The sequence below is a fragment of the Talaromyces amestolkiae genome (assembly GCF_001896365.1).
Source record: "Talaromyces amestolkiae strain CIB chromosome Unknown scaffold9.1, whole genome shotgun sequence".
NCBI classification, from domain to species: Eukaryota; Fungi; Ascomycota; class Eurotiomycetes; order Eurotiales; family Trichocomaceae; genus Talaromyces; species Talaromyces amestolkiae.
This window is the reverse complement of record NW_024468045.1, coordinates 850,887-877,975: the sequence shown is the minus strand read 5'-3', so window position 1 is coordinate 877,975 and position 27,089 is coordinate 850,887. Positions and strand designations below refer to the sequence as shown.

Genomic DNA, 27,089 nt, shown 5'->3' with positions numbered 1-27,089 from the left:
ATCATTATAAACTCAATTGAAAAAGTCACATGACCACTGAAGAGATCTCATAAGTGGTACGTTTTAAGTACGTAGTAGAATTGAGCGCCTCAAGGCAGCTGAACAGACAAAACTGTAATCTCGGATCTAGCCATAAGGCTCACAAATGGCTTCTAAAGCTATGTGTAGATCCTTGGTTCGCCATTACACATGCCGAGAGACTTTTCTAAACGCCACACGTCACTAATGTTGGTCATTGGCTGATCATTCAAGGCTGACTCTTTTTTATCTGTTTGGCGATACAAGATGGACTGAATATCCCGTTACGACTTGAGTCGACTGACTCATTCAGCAGGAGTCATTCCACTCATGGCTTTCAGCGCGAGAGTTACCAATAGCACCATCACATTACGCAACCGAGCACGACTCGGTGATATGTTAGGAATTGTATACAGCTTTCCTATGAACGAATCTGTACGCCGCTCTGGAGATTACTAGGATAGCTTTACTGCCGATGGGTTAATCAAATTCTGTACATGTTTCATACAACAGTTTGACCATTATGATTATTGTAAAATGAGTCGTAGATTTCTGAGCCGCTCTGACCCTTCCGAGTCTTACGAGATGATCCTGGCTAGATTCATACTTTATCGGTCCTTAGTTTGGTGTCGCTATAGGCTCGAGGTAAAAGTCCAGAAGATAAAGTAGACTGAAAGTGTCTGAGCAGACGACATATCCCCGGTCTATCAGACAGTCAAACTGCTGAGTAACGAGTTCTGGGTTTGTGCTACATCCTTGACCTTTCCATATGCATCTCGCACGGTCAGGACTCGTGGGGGGCCATCTTCTCCAAAGAGAGGTGTGATTGCACCCGCGTCAAGCTCCTGTTGTACTTTTGAGCTGACTTCGCTCCATCTCGCATTCGTATCCTCTTCAGCATCGTATGGATATAGCCATCGATTCTAGTTCTCTGTTAGATGATTCGTTCAATACATCGGCTTGGTAAATCCAATCATACCTTGATCTTGATGTCATCTGGATCGAACTCTGTACCGTCATTCATATGCTTCAACGCATTATGCCATCTATTCCTCAAATCTTCGCCAGATAGTTGCGACTGGCGCACTCGGTCGAAGCGCAATTTTTCGTATACTCTAGTCTACATCATGTCAATAATACCGATCAGAAGGTCACACGAACGGGAACGCCGACTAACTGCTAATGGTACATTGCCCTTCCCAGCCAACTTCATGCATAACGCCAATACCGCCGAACTCTCCGTCGCTTGCGAAGCTCCTTGTGCACTAGTCGGAAGATGTGGATGACAACTGTCACCCAGCAAAGCAATCTTACCACTCTTACTCACCCATGTCGGTAATGGAGCTCTATAGCAGATCTTCCAGTCAAGACAACTTGGCGTAGCTCTAACAGCCGATGCAATCGATTCATCCCAACCCTGTACAAGTTCGCGTACATCATTCATGTTTCCGGGCTGAAACCAACTTTCTTTAATATCCTCGGTATCCTTGTGGGTAATGATCCAGTTGAACTCTTCTCCATCACGTAGCGTGTTCTGAACGAGATGTTTGTCTTCGCCAATCCATATATTCACACAGTCCTCTTTCAAGTATTCTTGACATTGAGGAACGTCTTTGAGTATTTCACCTTTGAAGTAGGCACGGTAGCATGCATATCCGGAACTCTTAGGCGCATCACTGAAACCGAGTACGAGCTCTCGAGCCCTGGACTTGATGCCGTCTGCTCCAACAATCAAGTCTGCGTAGAATGTTCTTCCGTCCTTGAGCGTAAGACTCGGCGCATCTTCGTCAAAAGAAACAGCTTCATGACCCATGTGGATTGGTATTCCGAGCTGCTTTACACGATTGATGAAAGCAACGTGGTAATCGCCTCGATGTCCGATGTAGCCCGCCATATCCTGTATCAGCACAGATTAGTACTTCTATCCAATTAAGAACCAAAAAGAATGGCAACCACCATAAGCGGCTGCGTCGCCATAATCTCCCCATTATCCCAGCGTCGAATGTGCATGACAGGATTTTTGTTTCCGATCTCAATCAACTCTTCGTACAAGCCCCAGCGTTTGAGGAGCTTGAGCGCGTTCTCCCCAAGACCGAGTGAGTCGCCCAGACGGAGGAATTCGCGCACTTTTTCAAACACGATGACTTCGAAGCCAGCATAGTGCATGGCCATGGCGCAGGCGAGACCTCCCAAGCCTGCACCGACAATAATGACTCGTGTCTTCCCATTTTCGGGGCGAGATGGTATAGATTCTGACATTCTTAGATTGGCTCTGATTGTACTATGCAGGACAAGTAGTCTACTTCTAAATCGGAGAACGGAACAAAATTGAGCACCAAGTAAACCATCATCAACGAGAAGAAATTCAAAGCTTTTCAGGAGATTCAACGTCTGTTCATATATGCGAACAGGAAATATTGAATATGCGGGGGTTTCCTCACTGAAGATACTTTGGCCGTTGCGAAACCATTTCTCCGGATCATTACGCACTACTACGATGGCGTGGTATTAGGTATTTTTAAAGACAGAAAGCTTGATGCAAACTACGGAAGAAATACCGACGGTGAGTGAAGTCTCATGTTAAGCTAATGTTGTTTTGCGCCTTCTTCGATAGGATTATGTCATGTGTTAGGGTTCAGGGTTTCCTATAGTTTTAGCCTTGAATCCGCTCGCTGTAATAGACGGCATTTAAAAGATCAGAGCACTACATTGATGTTGTAGGCATTTCAAAATTAATTTGGACATAATTGCTCATATACATCATAATTCGTAAACTATATCTGCCATATATATCAACTCCTCCATGTCTCTAAACTCAGCCAATCCGGCTCGACAATCGGGGATGGCCATGACGACAATGAGAAACCTAAGACCGCGGGCTCATCGCCTTCCACGGCCCCTTGTGGTTGTTCAGCCTCCATCATTGCCGTGGATGTTGCTGCTGGCGCCGCGGGACTCGCGTAAAAGTTATAGTAATCCGGCATTGTATTCTCGACTTCATGATCGACACCCTCAATAATGTGCAATGTGCGCGCCGCGCTAGACCATATGCTCTTCATCTTTCGACAGCAATCTATACAATGCATCAATGCAGACGGAGAGAAGAGAACGGGGTATGTGGCGCGGTTGAAAAGGTGCATAATAATCGCTGTGAAACAGTAGTAGTTAAAAAACGGCGGGGCAAAGGTCGGGTTGTAGGAGGATGTGAAATGTTCGAGAAGATTTGCAATTGCTACGGCTGCAGAGGTTGCTGCCAAGAGGGAGGGATTATTGCTCTGGGTTTCGTTCGCAGACGTCACGATACTGTTCAAGTATCAGCCGTGTTCCTTCTACTATACAGTTCCTGCAGGAGGTCCGCCTAAACTTACAACGGTCGATGAAGGAGTACTTTGCAATTCCAGAATTGTGTGTGCATTGTGATGACTGGCACAGCCAGTTTCACTCCCTGTTTGATGGTGAGAAAATCAGGCACCCCAGCTTCCCATTCGTCAAGGTCATGCTCCAGTTCATTTAACGTCGCCCAATTCGGCTCTTTGACGCCCACCGAGTAGAATGCTTTATGTATTCGGCCTTGGAGAATGGCTGAGCATCATCAGCACCAATCGAAAGCAAACAAATTAAGGAGGTGGCGACCTACAGAGCTTGACGACTTGTATGAAGCATGATAGAGAATGATCTCTATTCTCATGCAATGTATCTTCAGGGAGTTGAGTGTCGAAGTCATCTTCGTGTATCGCACATGGTCTGCCCTGCCACGCAGAAATGTATCTGTCCAGCACAAAAGCGCCCCACCATATCAGACGTCGAATCTGCATTTCTACGTTGGACATGTTCCGGAAGCACTGAGTTTTCTTCCATACTGAGGGGTCTCGGTGCAACCCTAAGTCTTGGGCCTGAAATGATTTCAATTAGCTTTGATCCTCCTCGTATGCTCTGAGGATTAACATACCATTCGAATCGCTTTTCCTACATACATCCAGCTTATAGAGCCACCTGTGCCGATCTCCCTGTAAGCCATCATAATCAACGCCAGACAGCAGTTGATGCTACTCTGCTCTGTTAAAGCAATTAGCACAGACCGGCTTATTAGTAGCCACACAGGAAAATGGAAGACAAGGACTCACTATGTTGAGCAAGCAAGGTCTCTGCTTTGATCGCATACTCGTCGCCCGGATCGCTATCCTCACGGGAATCGCAATTATCGACGAAACGAGCCGAGAGTGCAAACATTGACAATAAGAGCACCTGAGGAATACGACGTTCAAGCTGATCGAATGCAGACCTTCCTTGTCGAGGCATGCCACGACGGTCTTTACTTAACTGAAAGAGAAATGTCTCTCTGTGCACGACTGGGAAGCACGGATGGACAAAAGTCCAGTAGGCACTGCCAGCATTTTTGTTAGAATCGAGATCGCTTTTGTAAAATTGAGTATAAGATCACGAGAAAAAGGAGACTAACTCAAGAAGTTTATTCTGTAAGGAAATAGGAGGAAGAATCCCTCCTAATATTGCATCTGCCGCAGAAACAATCTCGTCTTCTGTCCGAAATGTAGTGCGTTTGCTTCGTGGCCAGAAGCCAGGGTTGGAAAAGTGCCAAAAGGGAGACACAAATACTCGTGATGCGGTCATCAGATGCAAACCAGACGTTGGTCCATGGTACCGCATCGTCATGTTCTCATCGACCGAGAGATATCCTAAAACTGTCGAACGCTCTGAGCTGCTGTCTGGTTTTCGAGCGTGCGATCTGCCTGGCACGGCAATCTGCCGTTGCTGGGGCTTAATTTCATTCAAATGTTCATCTTCTTCCAAGCTTCGGTTATTACTGTAATTCGTGTCTGTCGCCGAAGAGACTAGGGTCATATCGTCGGTAGGAACAGGGTCAGCTTCCGCCTGTCCTTCTCGTAGTTCGGCAACCAGGCTCTCCAATGAAGCCAGTCTTTGCTCCAAGGTATTCACATATCCCTTTGGGGGCCCTCTTTTCTTCACCGTACGATTGAAAGTACATGCAATGTCAAGGAATCTGCAATTTTCGCAGGTCTTCGTCCCAGGCCTCAGGAGGCATTTTGACTTGGACTTCGAACCTAAGAACATACATCAGTAAAACAAGGGGTTGGATAGGCAAATTTTCAAAGCTAATATCTCGCTTACAGTTGTCACACGCTCTAGAGACCTTTTCAGCTGTTTGGGAGTCCCGCCTTGTCGGGCTTGGTGATTTTGAATTCTCGGCGTTATCGCCGAGTCTGTCTGCCATTGAGTCGGAGTCGGATAAAACGTTGCTGAAGCTTGACGGTCTACAAAAGCAATGATCCTTGTCAGGAACTCGGCGAACATGCTTGTTATTCAGAGAGGAAATAGTATTCTCATGGCCTCGGAGGAAGGTATGTGATAAGGAAGCCTGGGGTTTTGCCGGGACCTGGGGAAGGGTCCCCAAAATGCGGGGAAAGTATTTGCGCGGCGATACTGGTATTACCGTGAGGTACTCTGTTGAACCTGATTCAAGGCTCTGATTTATGTTATTGATGTCTGGAAAATCCTCATTGACATGACTCGACATCCTTGAGTCATACTAGGATGCATTTAGGTGAGATCCTTGAAGCGCAAAGGAGCAAGCACGGTACCCTTCATATTAGAGCACAATTGCGGGTACCATCCGCGAGAACATACGATTCATATATTAAACCAGGAGCGCAATATGTTACCAGCAAGAGACATTGAGGACTACATAATCGTCAGAGTAGAAGTACTAAAGCATACCATCTCGGATGTGTTGATATTACACGTGGAAAAGCGCTTATTAACATCGAAAGCTGTGTACACTAAAGTTTCTTACAAGACGTGAGGTAAAGCAGCCTGAGGCATACGAGATAAATTGATAATCATGTTTCATTATACGTGCATCTTGCTATTCAAGTGACATTGCACGACGTTTGAGCAATCGCGTTTTTATGGTCATGGTAACGGAGGACCTGGAGCCTAAAAATCTTGGGACGAATTAGCGAAGTTCTCGTCAAACTGTATCATGGACAATAATCAATTGAGAGCAGAAAAATCAGAAGTCCAGTTTGTACATCGAGGCAACACCGACGTGAGTCAATGCACCGCTAAAACAAGAGGTACCAGAAATAAGTAAACATTAGGATGTGTCTCATCAGATGAACTGCCAGGGGAATGATAACGACAAAGAATAGAGTATACATACCAATTAGCATGTTCCAATCATACTGTAGGCGCTGGTTTTTGCGTTTTATTTTTGTTAACACGATCAGGTCAAGGGATGTTGAGTGATGACAGTAGAAGAAAGATGGAAAGAAAAAATCAAACAATTATCCGAAGTGGAGCAGGCGGTGAAGGATTCTGCCACAAATGTCAACTCCTTAGCGAAGGCGCCAAGACAGATCACATGATCCACACTCCACCACGAAGAGTTTGCCGAATAAGTCACGATCTTTTCTTGAAGACCTTTGTTTTGCACTCGACAAGTCGCCCAACGCCTACCGACAGACAATCTTCTTCGGCACACACCAGCATTCACAATGGGTCGGTATGTATCATCATCTTATTCCAGCACACTCCCAGTCCGAGCTTCGAAGGCGGCCAGCGTCGCTATCATCCATGTTTGAGATCTCAAAAAATTAACATATCGCAGTCTTCACTCCAAGGGAAAGGGTATCGCCTCCTCGGCCATTCCTTACTCCAGAACTCCCCCAGCATGGCTCAAGACCACCCCCGATCAGGTCACTGACCAGATCTGCAAGCTCGCCAAAAAGGGGTACGTTCGCAACCGCCCATCGATCGATTGATCGCGACGCAAAAAATTCTTAAAATCTAATGATGGTCACAGTGCCACCCCCAGTCAGATCGGTGTTGTCCTCCGTGACAGCCACGGTATTGCCCAGGTCCGCAACGTCACTGGTAAGCTACGACTCAACCTATCCTACAAAAAATCAAGAAATTATTTTGGGAGTGAAGACTAATTATTTCCTCAATAGGTAACAAGATCCTCCGTATCTTGAAGTCCAACGGTACGAATCCCCGCATTCCTCCCCTCGTTACCTCGTAGATCGACGAAAGGTTTTGACCCGGAAAGCGATCGAGCGCTCGCAAATATCACCACATTGGACAATAGTACATTGTTGGAAGTGATTATCTTCCGGCTTGCGGTGCTCGCTCGCTTTCCGTCGGTTCGATACCGATAGTCATATGCACAACCGTGTCAATCTGGCACGTGAAAAAACAATTTTTCTGCCTCTGCTTGGTCAAACACAAGGCTGACAGAGTGACTTTTATTGTAGGCCTCGCTCCTGAGATCCCTGAGGATCTTTACTTCCTCATCAAGAAGGCTGTCTCCGTCCGCAAGCACCTTGAGCGCAACCGCAAGGACAAGGATGGCAAGTTCCGTCTCATTCTCATCGAGTCCCGTATCCACCGTCTCTCTCGTTACTACAAGACCGTCGGTGTCCTCCCTCCCACCTGGAGATACGAGAGCGCCACCGCCAGCACCTTGGTTGCTTAGATGACCAAATCGCGACGGTAGTCTTCGTTTGTGTGGTACGATAACACAAATCAGGATCATATCCGGATCCAGAGTGCCAGTGAAACGAGCATGTTTCTGTCAATATTTCAAAAGACAGGCAATCCATTACCGAGTTCTTCGATTTTACTCGGGGTTCTCTTTGAAAGCTATGAAGTTCACGATTACTATGTAGCCAGTCAATACATTTCTGGGTCGGATAATCAAAAAAAGTTCTAATGGTCTTTTCATTTTTTTTATATCTCGTTTGGACTGTCGTTTTGTAGATACCTGTAGCCTGGAGTTATATACGGCGTTTTCATCAATGACACTCAACGCACTTCATCCCAGCCTTTTCTTCGTGTAAACATTGTATATCATGTATATCTGACCTCCCTCGCCACGGCATTACACAATTCTACCTTGACACCTGCACCCGTCAGAACATGTATCCATAATCGCTGTGTATCACTCAATCGGTCATTCTCCGATTTGACTTCGGAAAACATGACCTCTTTCTTCTCGGGGTTCCAGAGGAAAAGATCAGGGATACCGCCTCCTCGCTGCTGGTATTCTTGTGCCATCACTTTGCACACTGTTGCCAGGGCCGCACCGCTGAAGCACTGCACAATTTCTAAGAGGTCGTCAAGTGCGTACGTCCAGTCTACGCCGACGATACAGGTTTGTTTGGGGAATTCGCTTTCGTGGACTCTGCGTATGATGGATTCGGCCTCGCCGTTGGCGAGTTGAACCAGTCGGTGATTGATCTCTGAAGCACGAGATGGGTAAAAGGCATCTGTATGGAGGTCCAAGGGACAAGTCTGGAAGGGGGTTTGGAAGACGTTGGGGACGTAGGTGAAAAGTATATCATAAAACAGATAGCCAAACTGTAAACAGCAGTTAGTATGAAGTCTGTCCCAGAAGAGATAGTCAAACATACAAGTGTTCGTACAATGCCCCCCTCGGAATGGTAGCCCTTCCAACCATTCTCTCTGTACCAACTCAAGCACATATTCTCAACCCTACATTCTTCGTCATTTTCTCGCTCATCGATCCAGACGGTAGCACGGCCCCTGCGCGTAGATGGTACTGGGCTATCGCCATTTTCTTTTGACTCAACTTGGGACAGGGTCTCTTCTTTCTCAACACGAATTCCCTCTACGGTTCTCTCCAGTGGTCTGGCGAGAAGCACATGCCCAAAATCGTGCTGTTCTCGCTTCACTATCTTCAATGACTTCTCTAGTTTGACGATTCTCTTCTGAAGGTCATAGTGATAGATGACATGGCAATCCGGATCTTGAAGCCCAGCTTCACATGTGCTCAAGGCAATTCTTTTCCAATGCTTTTTCTGAGCCTCGTCAGATCTACCGTCATTCGGTGTTAGTGCCCATAGATAATGTTCTTCCAGCAGAGCTTTTCTCTGGTACCAAGCGCCACGCCGCGCAGCGTGGAAGAGCTTCTGATCGAGAAGCTCAGTCAAGAGTTCATGCTCCCGCTTATGTTCTTTTAAACGACCAAGTGGGTAAAGGCCTTTATGTACGATTCGTGTGTACACCCAAGCCGGCGAGAAACGGCGCAAGTAAGCACCTTCCCCGCTGAAATATATACCATTCTCCTTTTGTTGCTCTTGCTCAAGTAGAAATCGCCACCTTGGATAGACCTTTTCACTAAGATCTTTGATAGTTTGTAGACGTTGTGCTGTCGGCGTGCCACTGAACTCCAATATGTTGTCAATGTCATACTGTGTTCTTAGAGCTGCTTCGAACTCAAGCAAAGCTGCTCGTGACGGGAATATTGCCATAGATCGGGACACAACATATTTCGGAAAATGCTTCCGCGAGATCTTCGCTAAGATGATCGTGGTGAGAGACTTCTCTGTCCACTCTGTTGAGCGATAAAAGACCAAATGCACCCTTTCAAACAACTTCAACGGAGCTGGTGACAGTCGAATGCAATCACCGGTAAGCTCCAAAATCTTACTGTGAAAGTGACGATCTCTATTGTCGTTTTTTCCTGCTTTCCACCTAAGACCTGTTTGGGTTTGGCTGATCTGGAGTAGAGCTGCTACAAGCTCCTTCTTGTTCTTGCCCTGGACTTTGGCTTCTTTGGCCATTTCTTTGAGTTCATCAAGTAGTAATAATGATGAAGCTTCTTCTAACGTAGTGATCTCTTCGATGCCTTCAGCGAACCGAAAGGAATCGCCAAAGCGATTCGTATCATCAGGTTGTCCGAGCTCAATAGAAAATTCACTTGCGACCGATGTGTTCGAGGCAGAAAAAGGATGTATCTCTCTCAGATCTGCGACAGCCTGATCCAAATTGGCAATGTCCTGATAATAACCTAATCGATTGATGCGATGCCAGGCCGCCGTCTTGCGTAAAAAGAGCCGAACATATCTAGTAACGAAATCATAAATCAATACTGTATTCGCGTTCAACCGAGAACATAGGTTGACTAACAGATACTGTGCTTCATAACTCAGAACTTTCCACCTACAAAAAACGTCCAGCTCCGTCTGATCGAACAAATGAGCCTCTTCCTTCAGCACCGTCTCTAGTGCTAGATTGAATGCGTCCACATATATTGAGCTTCTCCCTTTGTGCCATCTTCTCTCTCCAAGCCTTTGCTCTAGTGTGAGTTGTTCTGTCTCTTCCACTTCAGCCGCTCGAGCAGTTTCGTATTCTTTGATTGCTTCCTCATCAGCTTTGACCGGTGGTAGTGATATTTCTAGGTCTGTTTGGCTGCTTTTGAGGTTACCCGAGTCCTCATTTCCGACTGACAGGTCGGCTGCATCCATAGAATCAGTATCTTTCCTGGACAAAGTGGGTAATTTCAAATTTCGAGATGGTTCCCTGACGCTTTCATCATCAGTCCGAGCTGGTGGAGTTTCGGGGGTCACCTCATGAGAGACTTTTTGTCGCTTTGCGGATGGGCGGCGAGTCTCGAAGAAGTCAAGTAAAGAAGGCATTGTGAATACTTCTGGACCGAGCAATTAGGCACGATAGGTCCGAAGCCACATCCCGATAGATGAGGCGCATCAATAGAATGCGGGGGTGGATCATAAATCAATTCAAATGAAGGGTGAAAGTGAAGACGCGTTCCTGCCGGACACGTCTAAACGAGGCACGACTTTGGCGCCTGATCATGTGACCAATATAGACCACTTTTAGTTAGAATCGTCTCAATAGTTCCTCAACACCATCTATACACCATCTATACCAGTTTGATCTCTTCTGACTTCATTAATCAACGACAAGTCAGATCGATACTCAGCTGGAAGGTTTGCTCGGCACTTTATAAATTACTACATATCAGTCCTGTGGTTGATCAGAACAATTCAAGCTCCGAAAGCTCCAAACTCCCGCACAAACAACACCATATCCTTTCCTCACCTCTTCGCATCGACCAAATACCGCCACAATGAGCTCGAACACAACCCCCATCGGCAACTCCGCCGAAACCCACAACTCATCCACAACCCCAGCAGCAACAGGCGGAAACCCCGCGGGACTCGACAACGTTCTCCCTAAAGTGGCTGGCGGKGCACCGGCACGGATATACTTGAATGAAAAGATCACACCGTATCTGCTAGATGGATTGAAGGATATTGCAAGGGAACAGTATGTCTCACACAGCTCGCTGTGGTGTACGAGAGTGCAGGTTGACTGACGATGAGCTGTGTTTTCTAGGCCACAAAATCCGCTGAAAGTCCTTGGAGAATACCTTATCAAGAAGAGCAATGAAGTTGAGCAGGGCCAGAACACTGCGCAGTAGGCGACCTGCGGGATCTTCTCATCATGGTCGTATTTGTGAAAATGACGCAGGTGCGTATCAAGGGTGTGCAAGGGCTTTTCATCGAGTTTGCTTCCGGAATGGAGTGGAAGTCGGAAAGTCCCGATACTCGATACTGCAGCAAACGCAATTGTGATCTGGACCACGACGAGCTGGACTGGCTTTCGTACTACAAGACAATTGCTTGACCCGGTATCATATATTAATACGAGTCATTATGTCTACGTTTCACCATGCTTCATAACACGATCGACTGCACAACGAGAAATTTATTTCGAGATTTCGATAAGTCAAATCGGAATATCAATCTTCAGATTTGAGTGTTTGAGGGGCAGCCCAAAAATGAAATGTTAAGTTCATACAGAGAAGGATATCATGAAACATGTGTCAGAACGATATTAATACTCATGTGACTATCTTGTCTGTCCTAACAGCAAGTCAGCCATTCATCTCCTCAGAATTCGACCTACCTAGACGATCTGGCGACATCGTCATGATAACGCCGAGAACCAACAACCATGGCCGGAGCGGTCTTGTGGCGGTTTACAGCTTGCATGTTTTGATATAGCCCGACAAGTCAAACCGGACGAGCAGGAGACGCCGCACAAGACGATAGATGACGAGGTCAGCCGGTATCCAAGAATATCGCAACTGTACTGATGAAATGGCGAGTCTGAATCGATATAATTAATAGTGATTTAATGCAGTAGTTCGATCTGTCTCTTTGTTCTCTGCGAAGTCGCAATTTGAATCCAGTCGTTACGTAGGTTTTCGAATACGGGCGCACATAAGCTGACTATCGACTAAGGATCATACCGAAAATAGGTTGCAAACGTAGCAATTGCTGTCCAGATTACGATGCGATATTTTTAAGAAGCTGACTTTTTTTGTGTTCCCTCTCGTCGCCAAAAAAGACATGCCGTACGTAATCCTGAGAGACTGAAACAAGTAGATAGAAACATCATGGCGGAGCGCAAAATTTGTGTGGACGACAAGAATGTGTGTAGAAAGTTGATACAGGTCGATAGTGTGAAGAATTTGTTCTGGCGATGTATTGCGTACTGCCGACACCCGGTAGACGTGCCAAAGCCGTGATAATTTCCTTTCTGAAATTCGAACTCACAGAGGTGATGAAATTGGGGGATATTATTAAGGCGTTGTGCCGACCGTAACCCTTCGCGCCTGAGTCCAGCACGAAACAGAATTGAATATACCGAGGAATACAAATGAAGAATTGAAGTTTCCTTTGAAGAAAACAAATAAAAAAAAACGGAAGAGGGTGACAGCCAAAACAAACCCTTCCAGTTTCCTCTGCAAGTCATATCCAGATCAACTGTCATTCATGAACTTACCTGCTGCCGTACCTCTCCTCACCGCGACCTTCGTAAGATCGACCGCCGGCAGCGCTGCCACCACCGTTGTAGGGTTCACGGCCTTCACGGGGAGGGGCCTGTTCGTAGCTGGGAGGGTTGGCATCACGGTCGTAATAGCCACCACCACGGCGCTCTTCACCACCTCCACTACCTCCACCACGGCGTTCTTCACCTCCACGTGGGTAGCGTTCTTCACGAGAAGCATAACGGTCACCTCCACTGCCACTGCCACTGCCACTGCCACTGCCGCCAGCAGCACCGCCTCGGTAAGAGCCATAGTCGTCACGGTAATCATCACGGCGGCCGTAGTCGCGGCCATAGTCCCGACCGTACTCACGTCCACCGCCGCTACCACCGCGGTATCCGTGGTCATCGCGACCGTAATCTCCACCACGGCGACCGTAAGAGTCGTAGCGGCCATATCGGTAGTCATCGTAGCGACGGCCACCACCGTATCCACGGCGATCGTCGTAACGGTCACGGCCTCCACGTGGAGGACCTCGGCCGCCACCGCGGGGGTCTAAAGATACAACTTTCAGTTACAGTGACCGACAATTCAGAGCTCACAACAAGCTTACCTCGTTTGGGTGGGCCAAAGTACTTGCCAGGAGTGGGTGTGCGGGGACGGCTGCGACGAGCTTTCTCGATGCTGAGAGTGAGGCCGTCGATCACTTCGCCTTGCAATCCTTCCTTGGCAGCATCGGCTTKTTCAGCAGTAACCATCTTGACGAAACCAAATCCACGTGACTCCTTGGTGTGAGGATCAAGCATGATAGAGCAGTTCTCGACGTCTCCATATTTTTCAAAAAGGCGAGAGATGTCTGCTTCGGTGAGACGAGGGTGAATGCCAGTGACGAAAAGGTTGGATCCTGGGTTGATAGATCCTTCATCATCTTCGTCGATTGGGGCCTTTCTAGAGTCGCCTGCAGGGGCTCTATTCGATCATTGTCAGTCTGAGAATAAGCTCAATACGTCCTTGTCTGAACAAAGTATGCTTACCTATCGTCCCCACGAGTGGGAGAAAGGCTACGGTCCCGGTCGGCGCGTGAATCTCCACGGGGAGAGGCGCTGCGGTCGCGATCATAGCGACGGTCGTCTGGGGGAGTCGACAATTAGTCAGGCTGAAGGCAAAAGGAGCTTTTGGCAAAGCTGGGCTGCAAAACTCACCGTCATAGCGACCGTTCTCGTTCTCGTACTCCATGGCTGACATTTTTGTGATGGGTTGAATGGAGTTGATTGATAAGTGAGAAAGGAAGAGAAGAAGGAAGGGAACACCGAGTCCGCTTTGAAGTTTGGAAAGATCCGAAAGAATATGATTCGCGCTAGGGTGGCAAGGCTTGGCGTGCTCCAGCTCAACGGCCCCGAAATCTACTCAGTAGTTAACCGGGTTGAGTCAACAGAGTCGATAGCGATGAGGATGATGATGTGTGTGTGAGAGAAAATCCAATAATGACAAGACGGCAGGAGAAGAAGACTCTCGATTAGGCACGGGCAAAGCAAGGCGTCTCGGAAATTTGTCTGCTGACTTGCCGTTTGCCTCACTCAAAGCTATGACCCTGGCCTTACATCGAGAACATAAAAGTATCGTTATACTACTGCTACGAAGGCACCGTCATATAAGTAATCTTGCTTGCTTCTGAGTACATACACACATGCTCACAACATAGATCAAATACTAAAGCACCCAAATGAAACTGTCTATGACGCCGAATACTGCTAGTGCTAACCATACCAGACTCCTGTACCTCACATAATACGCCTAAAGAAACCCCCAATAAAATTGTATTTACCTAAATCCCCGATAGCGCCGACGCGTCCGGCGAGTCTGGACAGGTTCAGGCGCCCTGCCATTAATTTTGTCGGATTCTTCCTTGATTTCATCTTTGCTCTCATCTCCTCCCAGGTCCTCGAGCTCATCTTCATCAAGCTCGCTTAGTTCCTCGCTCATGCCGCGCAAAACGTCACGACCAGTCCACCGCTCTTCATGTATGGTCGTGCCAACTGGATCGAAAGGTTGCATATACCATTGAATGCCTCCTTGAGCAAGTGGCCCCTGTTGCTGATCGCCTTGTGAGCTCAATGGCGGTGTTAATGGACCTCGTGCAGCTCTTGTAGCATGTTCATTTTGTTGGGATACCACACTTTGGTTATCCTTTTTCACTGCACCGCCAGCCATGTCATCGACGATGATTTCGGAAGCCTCCATTGACTCATCTCCAGCCCTATCACTGGAAGGTGCGGTGATAAGATTGTTCGTGGTTTGAATGTAGTTATCGTCTGCATCCGGAATGTCAATGTCCCCGTCAGCTGCTGGTGTTTGTGTTTGCTCCGTCGTCTCGGGACCTTCTTTCTTGGTAAGATCGTCAGACTCAGTGACAGGCAACCCATTAGTCACAGGGCCATAGTCAAACGAAGCATCAAGGGCGTCAACCACAGATATCCGCCGTGACAAAACGCCGCTATCAAAAATACTGTCCAGCTCTTTAAGCTCCTTCTCAAATGGCAAACCACTCAGCTCGGTTTCCTTGCGAATGGCATCTTCGAGGGATGGTTGAATGGATTTAATAACCCTCTTTGCTAATTTTCTCTTCTCGCGCTGGTCAACTGTAAGCTCAGGTGCGCGACCACTAATTTGTAATTGGAGCTCCGCCGTATCTTCGACTGGCTGGGCGCCTATCTCGGTGGTGAATATATGTGCCAGATCGGCAGAGAAGACGGACACATTTGTATAGTATCTTGATTCCAAGCGAGCGCGAACAGCTTGTAGGGGTGCACGAAAAACGCCTTTCGGATCGAGACTAGCGGTCTTTTAGTAATTGAATGAAAAATTAAGAAAGGAATTGACACTCACGTCTGAATCTTCTCAAAAATCGGCCACAACAACGGAGGTATAGGAAAGTAAACAGTATCGATGATATTGCGGAGCATTTCAACGTCTTCTAGCTTGGCACTTTCACGTTCCTTCACATCGGCGCAAAGAGTCCGTACCCTTTCAACATCCGAAGATAGAACTTCTGCGAAATCAATACGACGTTGCAGGCGTGAGAGTCCAATGGGGCCCATGCCAGCGAAATTGCGTCTAGTCATCTCCATCGACGAGAATGTCTCCAACTGAAGCTGAAGGCGCTTCAATAGAGCTGCTCCTCGTCGAGCTTCCCGCTTTAGGGTCCAGTACTTGCAAGCGTCCTCGGCATATTGCTTTCTCTGGCGCACAGCGAAACGTTGCAACGAAGCCATGACCGAGTTGAGTACGGTTTGAGGAATGACTGGTGCTCCTGAGGCCAATTTCCATGTAGGCTTTGAAGGGGTCGTACGTTTTCGTTTGTTCCCTCCCGCATTAAAAGTCAAATGGATATTTGGACCATGGTGAGAATGACTCTCTATCTGTTCAGCCCCATCTGGTAGAGACGGCCCAAGCGCAAGAGCAGCTGCTTGACTATCGCCCCACCTTTTGCCATGCATCGTATTCTTGTAGTATTCAACTGCTTCAGCGTACGCGGAATCGGTACCATGTTCCTTTCGCCAGTCAGGCGGGACATGCTTGTGACAAAAAGCTTTTAACAAATGAGAGTCCATGATTGCCGAGTTTTGCGCTGACTTCATCTTCAAATACAGCTGAGATCGCCTTGCACATGTGACATGGAACGCCACGAAGCAATTCTTATTACTGCACTGAATTGAGGCACCCATCCGCTGCTTACATATGTAGCACTGAAGCTTCCATCGGCTCTTTGGCACCTTTTCAACGTCCGTAACGGGTTCCATGAGGGACTGGTTACCGATACCCACTTCTGGAATCCAAATAGAACAAAGCAAATGTGACCATTTCGATGTGTTTGTCTGTTTGAAGGCACCCTCAGTATTTGGACAGAAGATACAGTTCGGAGACCCTCGCCCAATCAGTTGGCATTTTCGACAGAGCCATTGACCTTCTGGAATATATGGAACGCCATAACATTCTTGATGCACAGCAAGGTCACATCCATCACAGAACACGATAGCATTAGAGTTTTCGCAATCTCCGTCATCGCAAACTGCGCATTTGCTGTCCTGTTCTTCGCCATCTCCCACTGGCTCGCCGTTGACAGCGGCGGCGGAACTCGAACGTGGACGTTGTGTTTGGGGCGGCTTAGGATTCGGCTTCGGTATTTTCTTTTCTAGAGCATACCACTCTTTCTCGATCTTCGTCATGGTAATCTCGAAAACGGCTGGCTTGATCGCTTCCAGCTGATCAGCCTTCCGCCTATTGTTATAGTCTTCTAGCCACTTCTCGTCTTGTTCGTCCATGTCATATTCCMCCCTTCCGACGCCCAACGAGCCAATAGCTGCGTTAGTATCACCATCCGTAACAGGTGGATCTAGATCTAGATCCTCCTCGATAGCTCCCTCTGCCATACGAATGAGTCGACGATCATGACGAACAAATAAATCGCTTTCTTGGTAGCCAACGCTGGCCATCGTACGATCCACGTAGTTTTGCTGATTGACGCCTTTTTGCTCGTAGCGGACAAATGGATCACGTAGGTGAAAATTCGGTTTGGGAAGAGTGAGTCTTTCGCGCGGGTTTGGGCCCGGAGGTGGGACAACCTTTGGCTGTTCAGGACTTATGATAGCACTGAGCATCGCGTCTGGTCGTCGGGGAGGGCGACCCGGTCGTCGTTTGAAAGGTGTTTGGGGTGTCGATGGAGTGGCGATTGTAGGAGAATCGTGGGCTTCGGACGTAGTAGATACACCATTGGTGAGATGGTTATTGGGAGTGGATTGCTGTGGTTTGCTTGCGCCATCCACATCTTCGGCACTGAAAACTGCAAATTTGGCTTCAATGTCCAGGTCTGGATGGAACTCCTCCCAGCCCCGTTCCTCGCGAGGTTTGTATCCATCGCCTTGTTGGAGCGCCAAAGCAGCAGCAGTCGCGGAACTGTAACGGCCTCGACTCTGAGTGCGTTCTCTGCGAGGGCGAGTGGAAGGCGGAGTGGTCATTGGAAGCGGGGTGCTGACGATAGCAGGGGCTATTTCGCGTCGAGGGCGCGGAGAAGGTTGACTTTTGGCGTGGACAACCGGTTCTGCGACGACGGGGGCTGGAGGTGGTTTTCGTTCAACGACAGCATCTATTTCGATAAAGCGTCCGCCACCGCCAGGACCACCGGGGATGTATTTGCGCTTCTTGAGGGGAGGTCCATCCGTTGGACTTGCGTTCCCGTTTCGGGAGTTTTTCAGCGGCGCCATCGATCGAGCTGAGAACGTCCGTCTCCGCGACAATGGAGCCATTGTATATGTTGATTTCCTAGGCGCTGGGCAGCTATAAACCTGTCGCGCTTCTTGTTCGTAAAATCCAGGGGGAGAAAGTGGCACAACTCCTAGGCTCAAGAGAGCAAGACGGAGGGTGAAACAAGAGTCAAAGCCCGGCTGAATATAACCAGCTCTTGACCTCGAGAACTATCGCCGAGAAATAAAAGGTTGGTAAGTCGACAGCGCAAGAGCTATGGCTCTATGGCAGCGAGTATTGGCAGACGCGAGGCTGCGACGTCGGCATCAACGTGCTCAATCTCGAAGCACGGGGTAGCCACGGCTAGCTCATTCTGGTTAGCTGGTGTATGACTAATGAATAAGCTAGCTCAATATGGGTTAGCTCAACACGCTCGGTTGATAAGATCAATTCGATCACCCAAAGTTCAGTCTCTAATTACCAAGACGACGACAACTTTGATTTGTACTGTCCATACATCAACTGACCGGTTCCTGATTTGGTGCTGAGCTTCATATGCAGGTAGTCTTCTACCAGCAGCGCAGACAAATTTTTTAATACTGTGTGCTTTTTGTCAACAGATTATATGCTTCGCCGAGACGCTCGACCATTAATTTTGCTGGATGCTATAATGCGGGGGAGCTACTGTCGAGTTACTGCTGACGCTACACGGGATCGATCTATGGTAAGTCCTACATAATATCTGAGTCTCTCCTCCAGACTCAGAAGGGGCTTCGAATGCTCAACCAAGTGATCTTCCTACCTTATTTCTTGTGAACTCCAATCCGCAAGCATGTGCGCCACAGAGCTACTTGATATTAATCTTTAGGACCCGTCAAACGTGCGTGTTACGATTCACTTTCTTCCAACGATAGCACCGACCAGAAAACTCGTCGCGATATCATGTCAGAAACGACCACTGGGTAACCCATGCGATTTTGCTGGAGAATCTTCTAGCAGAAATCTCAGAGATCGGAAACTAAATCAATAGCGAATTCTTTATTCTGCAAACAGTACTCGTTAAAACGAGACAAAGATTCAGCGTCAGCTACATAGACTTTCGAAGCAAATTGTACATTGTCAGCATTTTGCACAAAAAGCGAAAGATTAGACAGCGCTCGGATGGAATCCGACAATAACACCGTTCCTTGTTTTGATCCTCTTTTTTTTTGGAGTCAAGTTTTTCTGTTATCCTGGGACTTCCCTCGACGTGGCACTCCTACTTCCAACTACCATATTGGACTGACCGTGATACACCGTAGTGGAAAGAATTTCTGTCAAGTTTCTCCATGGACTGCATAATAGAAGAGCACACAACTATGATCCATATTCAAGTCACACACTTTCATACTGTTGTAGGGTTTAACAGCATCGCCGCACCATGACAGCTTGGCTATAATTAGAACCAGGCACGTACCCGGCGCTACGCAACACTGAATACTCCTCCCCACAGCGGGTGATGCCCTTCTAGAGCAACCTAATTCCCGCAGAGCCAGACTGTTGGACTTCGGTGGCTTGGACAATTAATCTCATTCTGATATAGTCTTCTACGTAGTCTCATGTACATACTGCCTACATGTCAAGACATTATTCTGAATGTTGGCTGGAGGTGTGTACATTTTTCAGATATTTCCACATTCAAGTCCACGTAGCTGAAATGCACTTGGACATTCCGGCACTCCTTGTGATGTCCGTACCAATGGCTCTGGCGAGTTAAGCGCTCGGCCAGAATTTGTGTAAATTCTAGGAACCAAAGCCCATGTTGGATGAGGTACGTACATATCAGATACATGAGAGCCTTGAAAATCTCGCCCTAAAAGAACAGCGCAAACAGACAGAAAGAAAAGGCTAGATTGAATCCAGGCCCAGCGCATGAATAGTAAAGCACTATTTTTCGTCTCTTGAAACAAATAGATGCCGATTTCAGATGTCGGCATTTGGAAGTGTGCCCAGGTATACCTACACAACCAACAGTCTATGTACTACATAGTCATGTAGTGCCGTGCCACCAACAACCAGGAAATAAGACCTCGACGCTATGCATATATTCCAGTCTTTAGTAACACTCATGACCATGTGGCCTCTAATAAGGAAACTCGGCGGAGTAAGCGATTGGATGTTATTGGACACCCGGGGCTTATACATGGGCTGACTCGCTAGACACAGAGCTGAATCGCAACAAGCATCGATCGTTGGCACTTTGGAAACTTTTGGAATCCTGGTAAGATGAGCACCGGGATAGTGTCTAAATGTTGAGCGACCATGAATCTCAGGTTGACTTAAGATTTTATCGTAGAAGTTTGAGTCAGAATATCTTGCTTGCATATGTACGTTGAGTGGATACTGAAACGTGCTGTGAGGTTATGAGGCTGTTGTAGTGATGATTGGTGATTTAATTATCGCAATAGGCATCGTGATCAAGTTTCTAGTAGATTTTTGGAAAGCTTGAGGCCAATACGTGGCTACTTGAGTACACAGATCTAGTAGAGATCATATTGCACTTGTACCTAAGTCAACTAGTTTGTGAATATATATCCGTGTGCCGGTAAAGCTCTAGGTACTGCTAGTATACAGGAAGACATGAGATGAAGCTTTCTCAACGTGTATTCTAGAGGCTCAGCTTCACGTCCTGTGTACAAGAATCGGTCCATCGTCGACATCTTGAATCTATACAGACATTTGAACTGTCGGAGCAAAAGCATAGAATTTAAATATAGAAATGAACTAGTACGTATAAGGTAAGGCGTCAATCGCGCTGGGTCCGAATTCTAATATTGGCAGCAGCCCAGCCAATCCCAGCCCATAAATAGACGGCCCCACGACTCATGGCTGGCTCCAAAATTAACCTACAGTGGATGCCTGAGAAATTAGTACGCTTCAATCTCACGCGATCTCGAAATAGCCCTGCTCTACCCATTGCAATTAACACGAGCAGGCCTACCAAACGGCCTACCAGACGGCCGGGCACAGCCAACCCCAATTTTAAAATATACGCCCGCGCCCCGGACCTGCATTTCTCGGTGCATCGCCCCCAACCGGCTTCAGAGTTGCGGCTAAACCCTGGTCAATGATCATTTCCAACACTATGTTGCTATGTTACGAAATGCGCAGCCTCGGGTTTCAAAACTCAATTCAGCTGGATTTCCAGATTGGGTCGGCTCAAACACGCTAAGGGATATGAACCATCTCAGTCCGGGGGTGTTCTTGTCATGATCCCGCCAGGGTAACGGCTAGCCTTTCGAACTAGTGCCAGCCAACATTCGGTGATGCAGCCTGGCTGCAATGGGCCTTCAGGTCAGAACTATGTATGTGCGTACGTACGTGCATCCCGAAAAATGGGGTCCACCCATATAGCACATGTTGTCGTTGTTGAAAAGGGTGTAGTATCCTGAAGGAGGCTGTGAACTTGTAATTCTTGTAAACCTGAATTTATTTCAGGATGCATTGTCATCCACCACAGATGGTGTGTATAAGCCATTGGCTAGCTTGCTGTCAACAACCTGACTATAAACAGGCACGGACGGCCACCAACATAACATCTTCGTTTAGAGATTCGTTTACCAACTTAGATGAGCATCACCTAAGTAACTACCACAGCTCTCTCAGCCTTCAGCCTCAACATCAAGCCGGGAATATATTTTTTATTGCGCCTGGTCTATGCTTCGATCTTCTTTCATGCCATAGCCAGTGTTTATAGTATATGTGTCTTTTACGACTCAAGCACCTGTCACCAACAACCTGTCAAACATCGGACCTCGTTATCGCCTGAAAATCGAGTCATTTTGGCCCCATGCGACGGTTCTCCCCGTCATCACAAGAAGAAGGTTCGCCGTCCCTGACTCTGAGTGGCCACGATTGTGATTTGGCGGAGATCACAAACGGCTTCATTCACGGCGGGCCTCTCGACATCTCACCCCCACAATCTCCAGATATATTTAGGAGTCTATTGAAAGAGCCCTTCATCGTGGAGATGGGCGCCTCCCCACATCAAACCACTTCTCCTCCGGAAAGCGTAAAGAAAGCCACAAAGCCTGGTAGACAGCGATCTCTGAATGAGTCAGGGTCTAATCATGCGTCGAACTGGTCATACCAGGACGACCAGGTGCTCATAAATGCTCGGGCCAGGGGCCAAGGATGGAGTCAAATACAGAAGGACCATTTTCAGAACAAGACGGCGAACGCTTGCCGAAAGAGGCACGAGCGTCTCGTTGCTAAACGAAGGGGTACAGAGTGGAATCAGGAGATGCTTGAAAAGTTATCGACTGAATATAGTCGACGTCGGGAACAGATCTGGCAGCCACTGGCAAATGCTATTGGTGAGAAGTGGCAGGATGTCGAAAAGGCTGTAAGTTACACCGTTTTCCTTGATGTGTTCTAGTACTAATGTTTGATATGAAGTGCTTCGAGAAAGGATTGAAGTCATTGATTACACAGCCCCGCTCTCAACGAGGGAGAGATATCCTCCATACGCAAGTTCAACCGAGCAATATCTCAAAACCAAACAGTGACGAGTATCCCCGTCAGACCAGCTTGCTTCCTCTCAAAGACATCCTGGCACCCGATTAACAGCCCTTACACGCTCTCCTCTAGCGACTCATTGCTCACTATATTCTCAACTTTACTTCTTACATTTCTATGATAATCAATGACTCACGACGCGACGGATTGTTTCTTGGCTTAACCGGCATGGATATTGCAGGGTGTTTGATGTTGGATGATTTAATTTGAAAATTCTTGCGTTCCATTTTCAGGGTGTTTCCCTATTACTACTACACATACCCATTTTCTTTCCTACCTTCGTAACTGGGCTCTCCACTTGTTGACTGTGATGATTGCATCTATTTACGTTGAGTGCTCTGTTTTCTCTTGTTGAGCGCTGGAATGTCGTGGCTGTTTCAATCTTGATTTGGTTATAACATTATGCATAGCATGGAAGATGGAGAAGGTGTATGTGCGGTTTATAGATCGGTCTCTTTTGAAATTGCACTGTGTTGGGGTATCATTAAGTAATATACTACACATAACCTTGAAACGTACAAGGGTATCACTATTATACATGCTTCTATTTATACAGTCTTCTCCGCTAAGGATCCACTTTCTCTCCCCTGATCCACCCTTCTGCCCCTAGAATGCCACCATCTTCAGCACTGGGGTCCAAAGTCCATTTCCGAATTGCCCTGCAGCTGAGATCTGTGGTATAGCCTGCTTCGAACATTTCTATTCCCGCCCACCCAATCATCGCCGCGTTGTCTGTACATAGATACGGGGGCGGCGCAATCACCCGAATGTGTGAAAATCCACGGACATCCAGGAACGATCGTAGAACTGTCATGAGGAATCGATTAGCAGCTACTCCGCCACTGACCACCAATATGTCGACTTCCTGATGACGGCGACGCAATTTCGATTGTCTTTGCAGATGTTCTAGAGCAATGATGGTTCTCGAGGCTAGATGCTCGAAACATACACGCATCGACTCCCGCGCTAGAGCAACCCGTTCGTCTTGCGTCACCTCAACATTTGATTTGGCCTTGTCTGCCATGATCTTTCTGGCCATACTGGAGACGCTGGAGAAGCTGAATTTCAAATCTCGCGTGTTGGCATACGGAGTGGTGAAGGACCAGCCCCAGATATTATTGTGTTTCACAACTTCCTCCCCGCGGTTCTTCAGCGGTTGGTAGTCAGCGTAATCGGCAGGTCCATTGGGGAATGCAAATTTCTCCAGTATTTTGCCGTACATAGTTGTATTTGCAGATTCTATCACAGATTCTGGAAGTATAAGTCGTGCAGACTTGTCGAGAGTCTCGCCAATGGCAATATCAGCTGTTGTGGCGAGAATTTCATGATTGAGTAGTGACTTTGTATGAACGAGCATGGAATGGCCGCCGGAAACAAGTGCAGAAAGAAAGGGAAACCTGGGCTGTAAATCGATGGATGCGGAGCTATTCAAAGCGGAAACGAGTCGAGGCGTCAAGAGATGCGCCTGCATATGATGCACTCCTACAATAGGAATTTGCCATGCAACAGCTAAACCCTTGGCTGTATCTAATCCGACTGAGAGATTGGATCGCATTCCCGGGCCCCTTGTTACAGAGATGAAATCAGGTAGACGGCGTCTCGTAGGTTCTCCGGTTCTTGGTAGTATATGCGATGCCAATGCGGCATTATTGGTTGAACCGTCTTGCTCAACAGGTGGTAGCGAAGATAGCGCCTTCTGAACGAGTTTCCCTAGACTTTCTTGGTGTGATTGTAGCGCCTCGATTGGGTGGATTCCACGGTATTTTCGGGTATCAGCTGTTATGTTTTCGAGGAAGTGTATGCTTGCAGCTGCATGTGCATCTTTTTCGACGATTGCAACGGATGTATCATCACTGCATATAGATGAAAAGTCAGATTCGTGAGTCCAGAGGTCTAATGAGGAGTCCTCAGAATCATATCACACCATGAACTCTCAATCGCAAGAGTAAGCAACCCTCGGCGCTTGTCCTGCGTGAAGGGAATGACGCATTTTGAGATTGATGCGATAAGTGGACGCCGAACGGCGTGAGCATCAATACATCGCCGAAATGTAAGTCGCGACGCACCCAATTTCAACATTGAGATAATGTCAATGTTGTCTGGGTAAAGAACGAGTCGTTCGGAAGAGTGATCTCAAAGTTTTATCGGAGAAAGCGGAGGTGAATTTAGACTAGCCGATCGATGGTGGACCCACATATCCATTCCATGGTGATCGAGTTTCAAGATATTCATAGCCTATAGATCTAGATTTACGATATACGTATATTATTCGTTTTGTAACTGATTTTTTGATAGTGCGTATGTTTAAAGACCAAAGTCGCTTTCATAAGTTCACATATGTAGACGACCGGATAAACTGATAAACCTATCAACTACCTCACGTAGACTTTTAACAGTCTTTGTACTTTGTCACTCTTGAAAAATGGAGCTGCTCCAGGGTAGGTTTTTGCTAGATGTGTAGTCATCTATATACTCATATCGACAACCGCCTTACCACCATGCCCTTCCTCACATCCCTTGACAAGATCATTGACTTGAGATAAAGTATACTTTTTTGAAATAGGCCTTATGCCTTTCTCTGCAACAACATCGAACATCTCCAGTAACCAAGCCCTACGTCCGGGCAGAACGCCAACAATCTTTATGTCGCGAAGAACTACATCGTGTGATGATACATGAAATCCCTTTGCAGGCGTAGATATCATCATGCACGTGCCGTGATAACGCAGTATCTTCATTCCATATTCAAAGGCCCTCTGAGTCTCCGGTAAGATCATGACCGCATCAACACCACGCTCGCGTGGATCTTTTACCGCTCCGTCATCAATGGCCTTGAGAACATCCTCGGGCTCTGTTACCCTTGCATCGAAAATCTTTGCCCCTGTGTCAAGATTCTTTGCAAGCTGTAAAGGACCATCTTGAGCATCGATGCCTACCATCTCATAGCCCAGAGCAACACCGAATTGCAATCCAACATGCCCAAGGCCACCACCGCAGCCCACAATCCCTATTCGAGAGCCTGGTTTAAAGTCGCCTTTCTTGAAAGCAGAAAACATCGTGTATCCAGCACACATCAGAGGTGCAGCATCAATAAATGAAATACTGTCTGGCAAGACCACAACTTGACGGCAATCCACAATCGCGTACTCGGCAAATCCCCCATAGATATTAATTCCAAGCGTAGAGGCCTGAGGGCAACGCAGTGAAAATTTAACCCCATGCCCTACCCCTATTTGGTCCCCGGGGGCATTCCGACACTCCCAGCATTTGCCACAGGGGTTGAAAGGACGAGGTGCTACACCCACTCTGCTCCCGATCTCAAGCTTGGTAAGAATGCCCTCATTGATATCGTTGAGTTTGGCAATATCAGGTCCAAGGGCGACGACAGTACCTGCAAACTCGTGGGAGCTCACCATGGGCAGATTGCCCCCGAATTTCCCCGATGCAAAGATGGCATCTGTGTGGCAATAACTAGCTGCGCCAACTCGAATGAGAAGCTCAAGCCCTTGTGGGGGACCCGGAAAAGGAACGTCCTCGAGAATGTATGGCGAATCGAAGGTGTGGATCACTTGAGCTTTCATTGTAGAGGGGATTATGTTTCCATGTGTGACTGTCATTGCTCAAAGAGATTATCGGACTTGTGCAGGTGGTCGATGACGATTGTACGTACGTGTTGCGAATCGATCCTTGTCGATTGCTCCACAGATGCACTGCAACCCGCTATCTATACAATCCCGAGCGGATATCAAAGAGTATCACGATAAGGTTCATTTACTGAAATGGATAGGGAGCAATCAGCCTTTTCCATATATTTCTCGATAGAAAATCATTTCAGACGCGCGATCAAACGAACGTAACATGGAGTTGGTGTTGGAGTGTTTTCTCCACAATCGGGCTACCTTATCTCCACCCAGCATAGCCCTAAAAGTTTTCCATTCATAAAAATGTCCTCAATCACCAACGATACACTTTTATAATCTTGCTGCATTCTTGCAGGGTGTTAATGATCACAAGATTTTCGAAGGCTCACATTCGGCCTCAGGGAACAACATGGGAGGAATAGCATTGTAGATTCGCAGCCCGAGAACACCCACCTGAAGGAAGCATAGTCATTGGTTGATACTATACGTACTCTGATTAAATCATAAGCACTAACTAGTACAATTGAGCAATAGCTCCTTCTCAAATAAGATCTTAGCTCAATACAGGACTAGGCTGAACAAAATGTAATTATTAATCCTATTTCGGAATGGTTCATTATTGAACATAGTGGCATATTTGGACAGTTATTGATAAGAATTATTCGCCTCCCAAGGCTATGTATGATCTTTGAATAAAAATATTCATGAGCGAGCGCATGGGCTCAGTAGTGGAGCAGATCTTATGAAGTACTTCAGAATTAGCATTGCTGTAACAGCTTTACAAGTCGTAACTATGGTGTGATACACGGCGTTCTGCATGGGTAACGTATATTACGAGCGTTCGTCCTGTCTTGTAACGTCCTGTGTCACAATCCCCGCTCACTTTAAGGAGTAAACAATACTCGTTCGTCTGCTTTGTGCAGACTATGAACGAGTAATATTCTGCCCCAAAATCTAGCCATACATCGGAGACAGAGTACAAAACTGAAGTC

General features: G+C 47.2%; 7 protein-coding genes across 7 annotated transcripts; 3 read left to right on the top strand and 4 right to left on the bottom strand.

Annotated features, from left to right (window-relative positions):
- Positions 1 to 725: 725 nt before the first annotated feature.
- Positions 726 to 5,269, bottom strand: BHQ10_005307 (uncharacterized protein; the record flags this gene model as incomplete). The annotated part of the gene is made up of 11 exons (XM_040877769.1): positions 726 to 941; positions 998 to 1,138; positions 1,196 to 1,915; positions 1,975 to 2,270; positions 2,885 to 3,321; positions 3,387 to 3,600; positions 3,656 to 3,911; positions 3,968 to 4,074; positions 4,143 to 4,432; positions 4,478 to 5,099; positions 5,167 to 5,269. 11 exons carry the CDS (start codon positions 5,267 to 5,269, stop codon positions 726 to 728), a joined length of 3,402 nt encoding a protein of 1,133 aa, XP_040733811.1.
- A 1,282-nt stretch (positions 5,270 to 6,551) lies between these two features.
- On the top strand, positions 6,552 to 7,531 carry BHQ10_005306 (uncharacterized protein; the record flags this gene model as incomplete). The annotated part of the gene is made up of 5 exons (XM_040877768.1): positions 6,552 to 6,559; positions 6,665 to 6,787; positions 6,860 to 6,930; positions 7,008 to 7,040; positions 7,311 to 7,531. The coding sequence occupies 5 exons, from the start codon at positions 6,552 to 6,554 to the stop codon at positions 7,529 to 7,531; spliced, it is 456 nt and encodes a 151-aa protein (XP_040733810.1).
- Positions 7,532 to 7,905: 374 nt separating this feature from the next.
- On the bottom strand, positions 7,906 to 10,496 carry BHQ10_005305 (uncharacterized protein; the record flags this gene model as incomplete). Its single annotated transcript, XM_040877767.1, has 3 exons — positions 7,906 to 8,415; positions 8,469 to 9,924; positions 9,988 to 10,496. 3 exons carry the CDS (start codon positions 10,494 to 10,496, stop codon positions 7,906 to 7,908), a joined length of 2,475 nt encoding a protein of 824 aa, XP_040733809.1.
- A 452-nt stretch (positions 10,497 to 10,948) lies between these two features.
- Positions 10,949 to 11,302, top strand: BHQ10_005304 (uncharacterized protein; the record flags this gene model as incomplete). Its single annotated transcript, XM_040877766.1, has 2 exons — positions 10,949 to 11,148; positions 11,218 to 11,302. 2 exons carry the CDS (start codon positions 10,949 to 10,951, stop codon positions 11,300 to 11,302), a joined length of 285 nt encoding a protein of 94 aa, XP_040733808.1.
- Positions 11,303 to 12,668: 1,366 nt separating this feature from the next.
- BHQ10_005303 (uncharacterized protein) lies at positions 12,669 to 17,961 on the bottom strand (the record flags this gene model as incomplete). Its single annotated transcript, XM_040877765.1, has 8 exons — positions 12,669 to 13,213; positions 13,272 to 13,627; positions 13,693 to 13,789; positions 13,861 to 14,061; positions 14,506 to 15,491; positions 15,545 to 16,247; positions 16,395 to 16,484; positions 16,623 to 17,961. 8 exons carry the CDS (start codon positions 17,959 to 17,961, stop codon positions 12,669 to 12,671), a joined length of 4,317 nt encoding a protein of 1,438 aa, XP_040733807.1.
- Positions 17,962 to 21,728: 3,767 nt separating this feature from the next.
- Positions 21,729 to 22,504, top strand: BHQ10_005302 (uncharacterized protein; the record flags this gene model as incomplete). The annotated part of the gene is made up of 2 exons (XM_040877764.1): positions 21,729 to 22,283; positions 22,337 to 22,504. The coding sequence occupies 2 exons, from the start codon at positions 21,729 to 21,731 to the stop codon at positions 22,502 to 22,504; spliced, it is 723 nt and encodes a 240-aa protein (XP_040733806.1).
- A 517-nt stretch (positions 22,505 to 23,021) lies between these two features.
- Positions 23,022 to 26,037, bottom strand: BHQ10_005301 (uncharacterized protein; the record flags this gene model as incomplete). The annotated part of the gene is made up of 2 exons (XM_040877763.1): positions 23,022 to 24,349; positions 24,951 to 26,037. The coding sequence occupies 2 exons, from the start codon at positions 26,035 to 26,037 to the stop codon at positions 23,022 to 23,024; spliced, it is 2,415 nt and encodes an 804-aa protein (XP_040733805.1).
- Between the last annotated feature and the right edge of the window lie 1,052 nt (positions 26,038 to 27,089).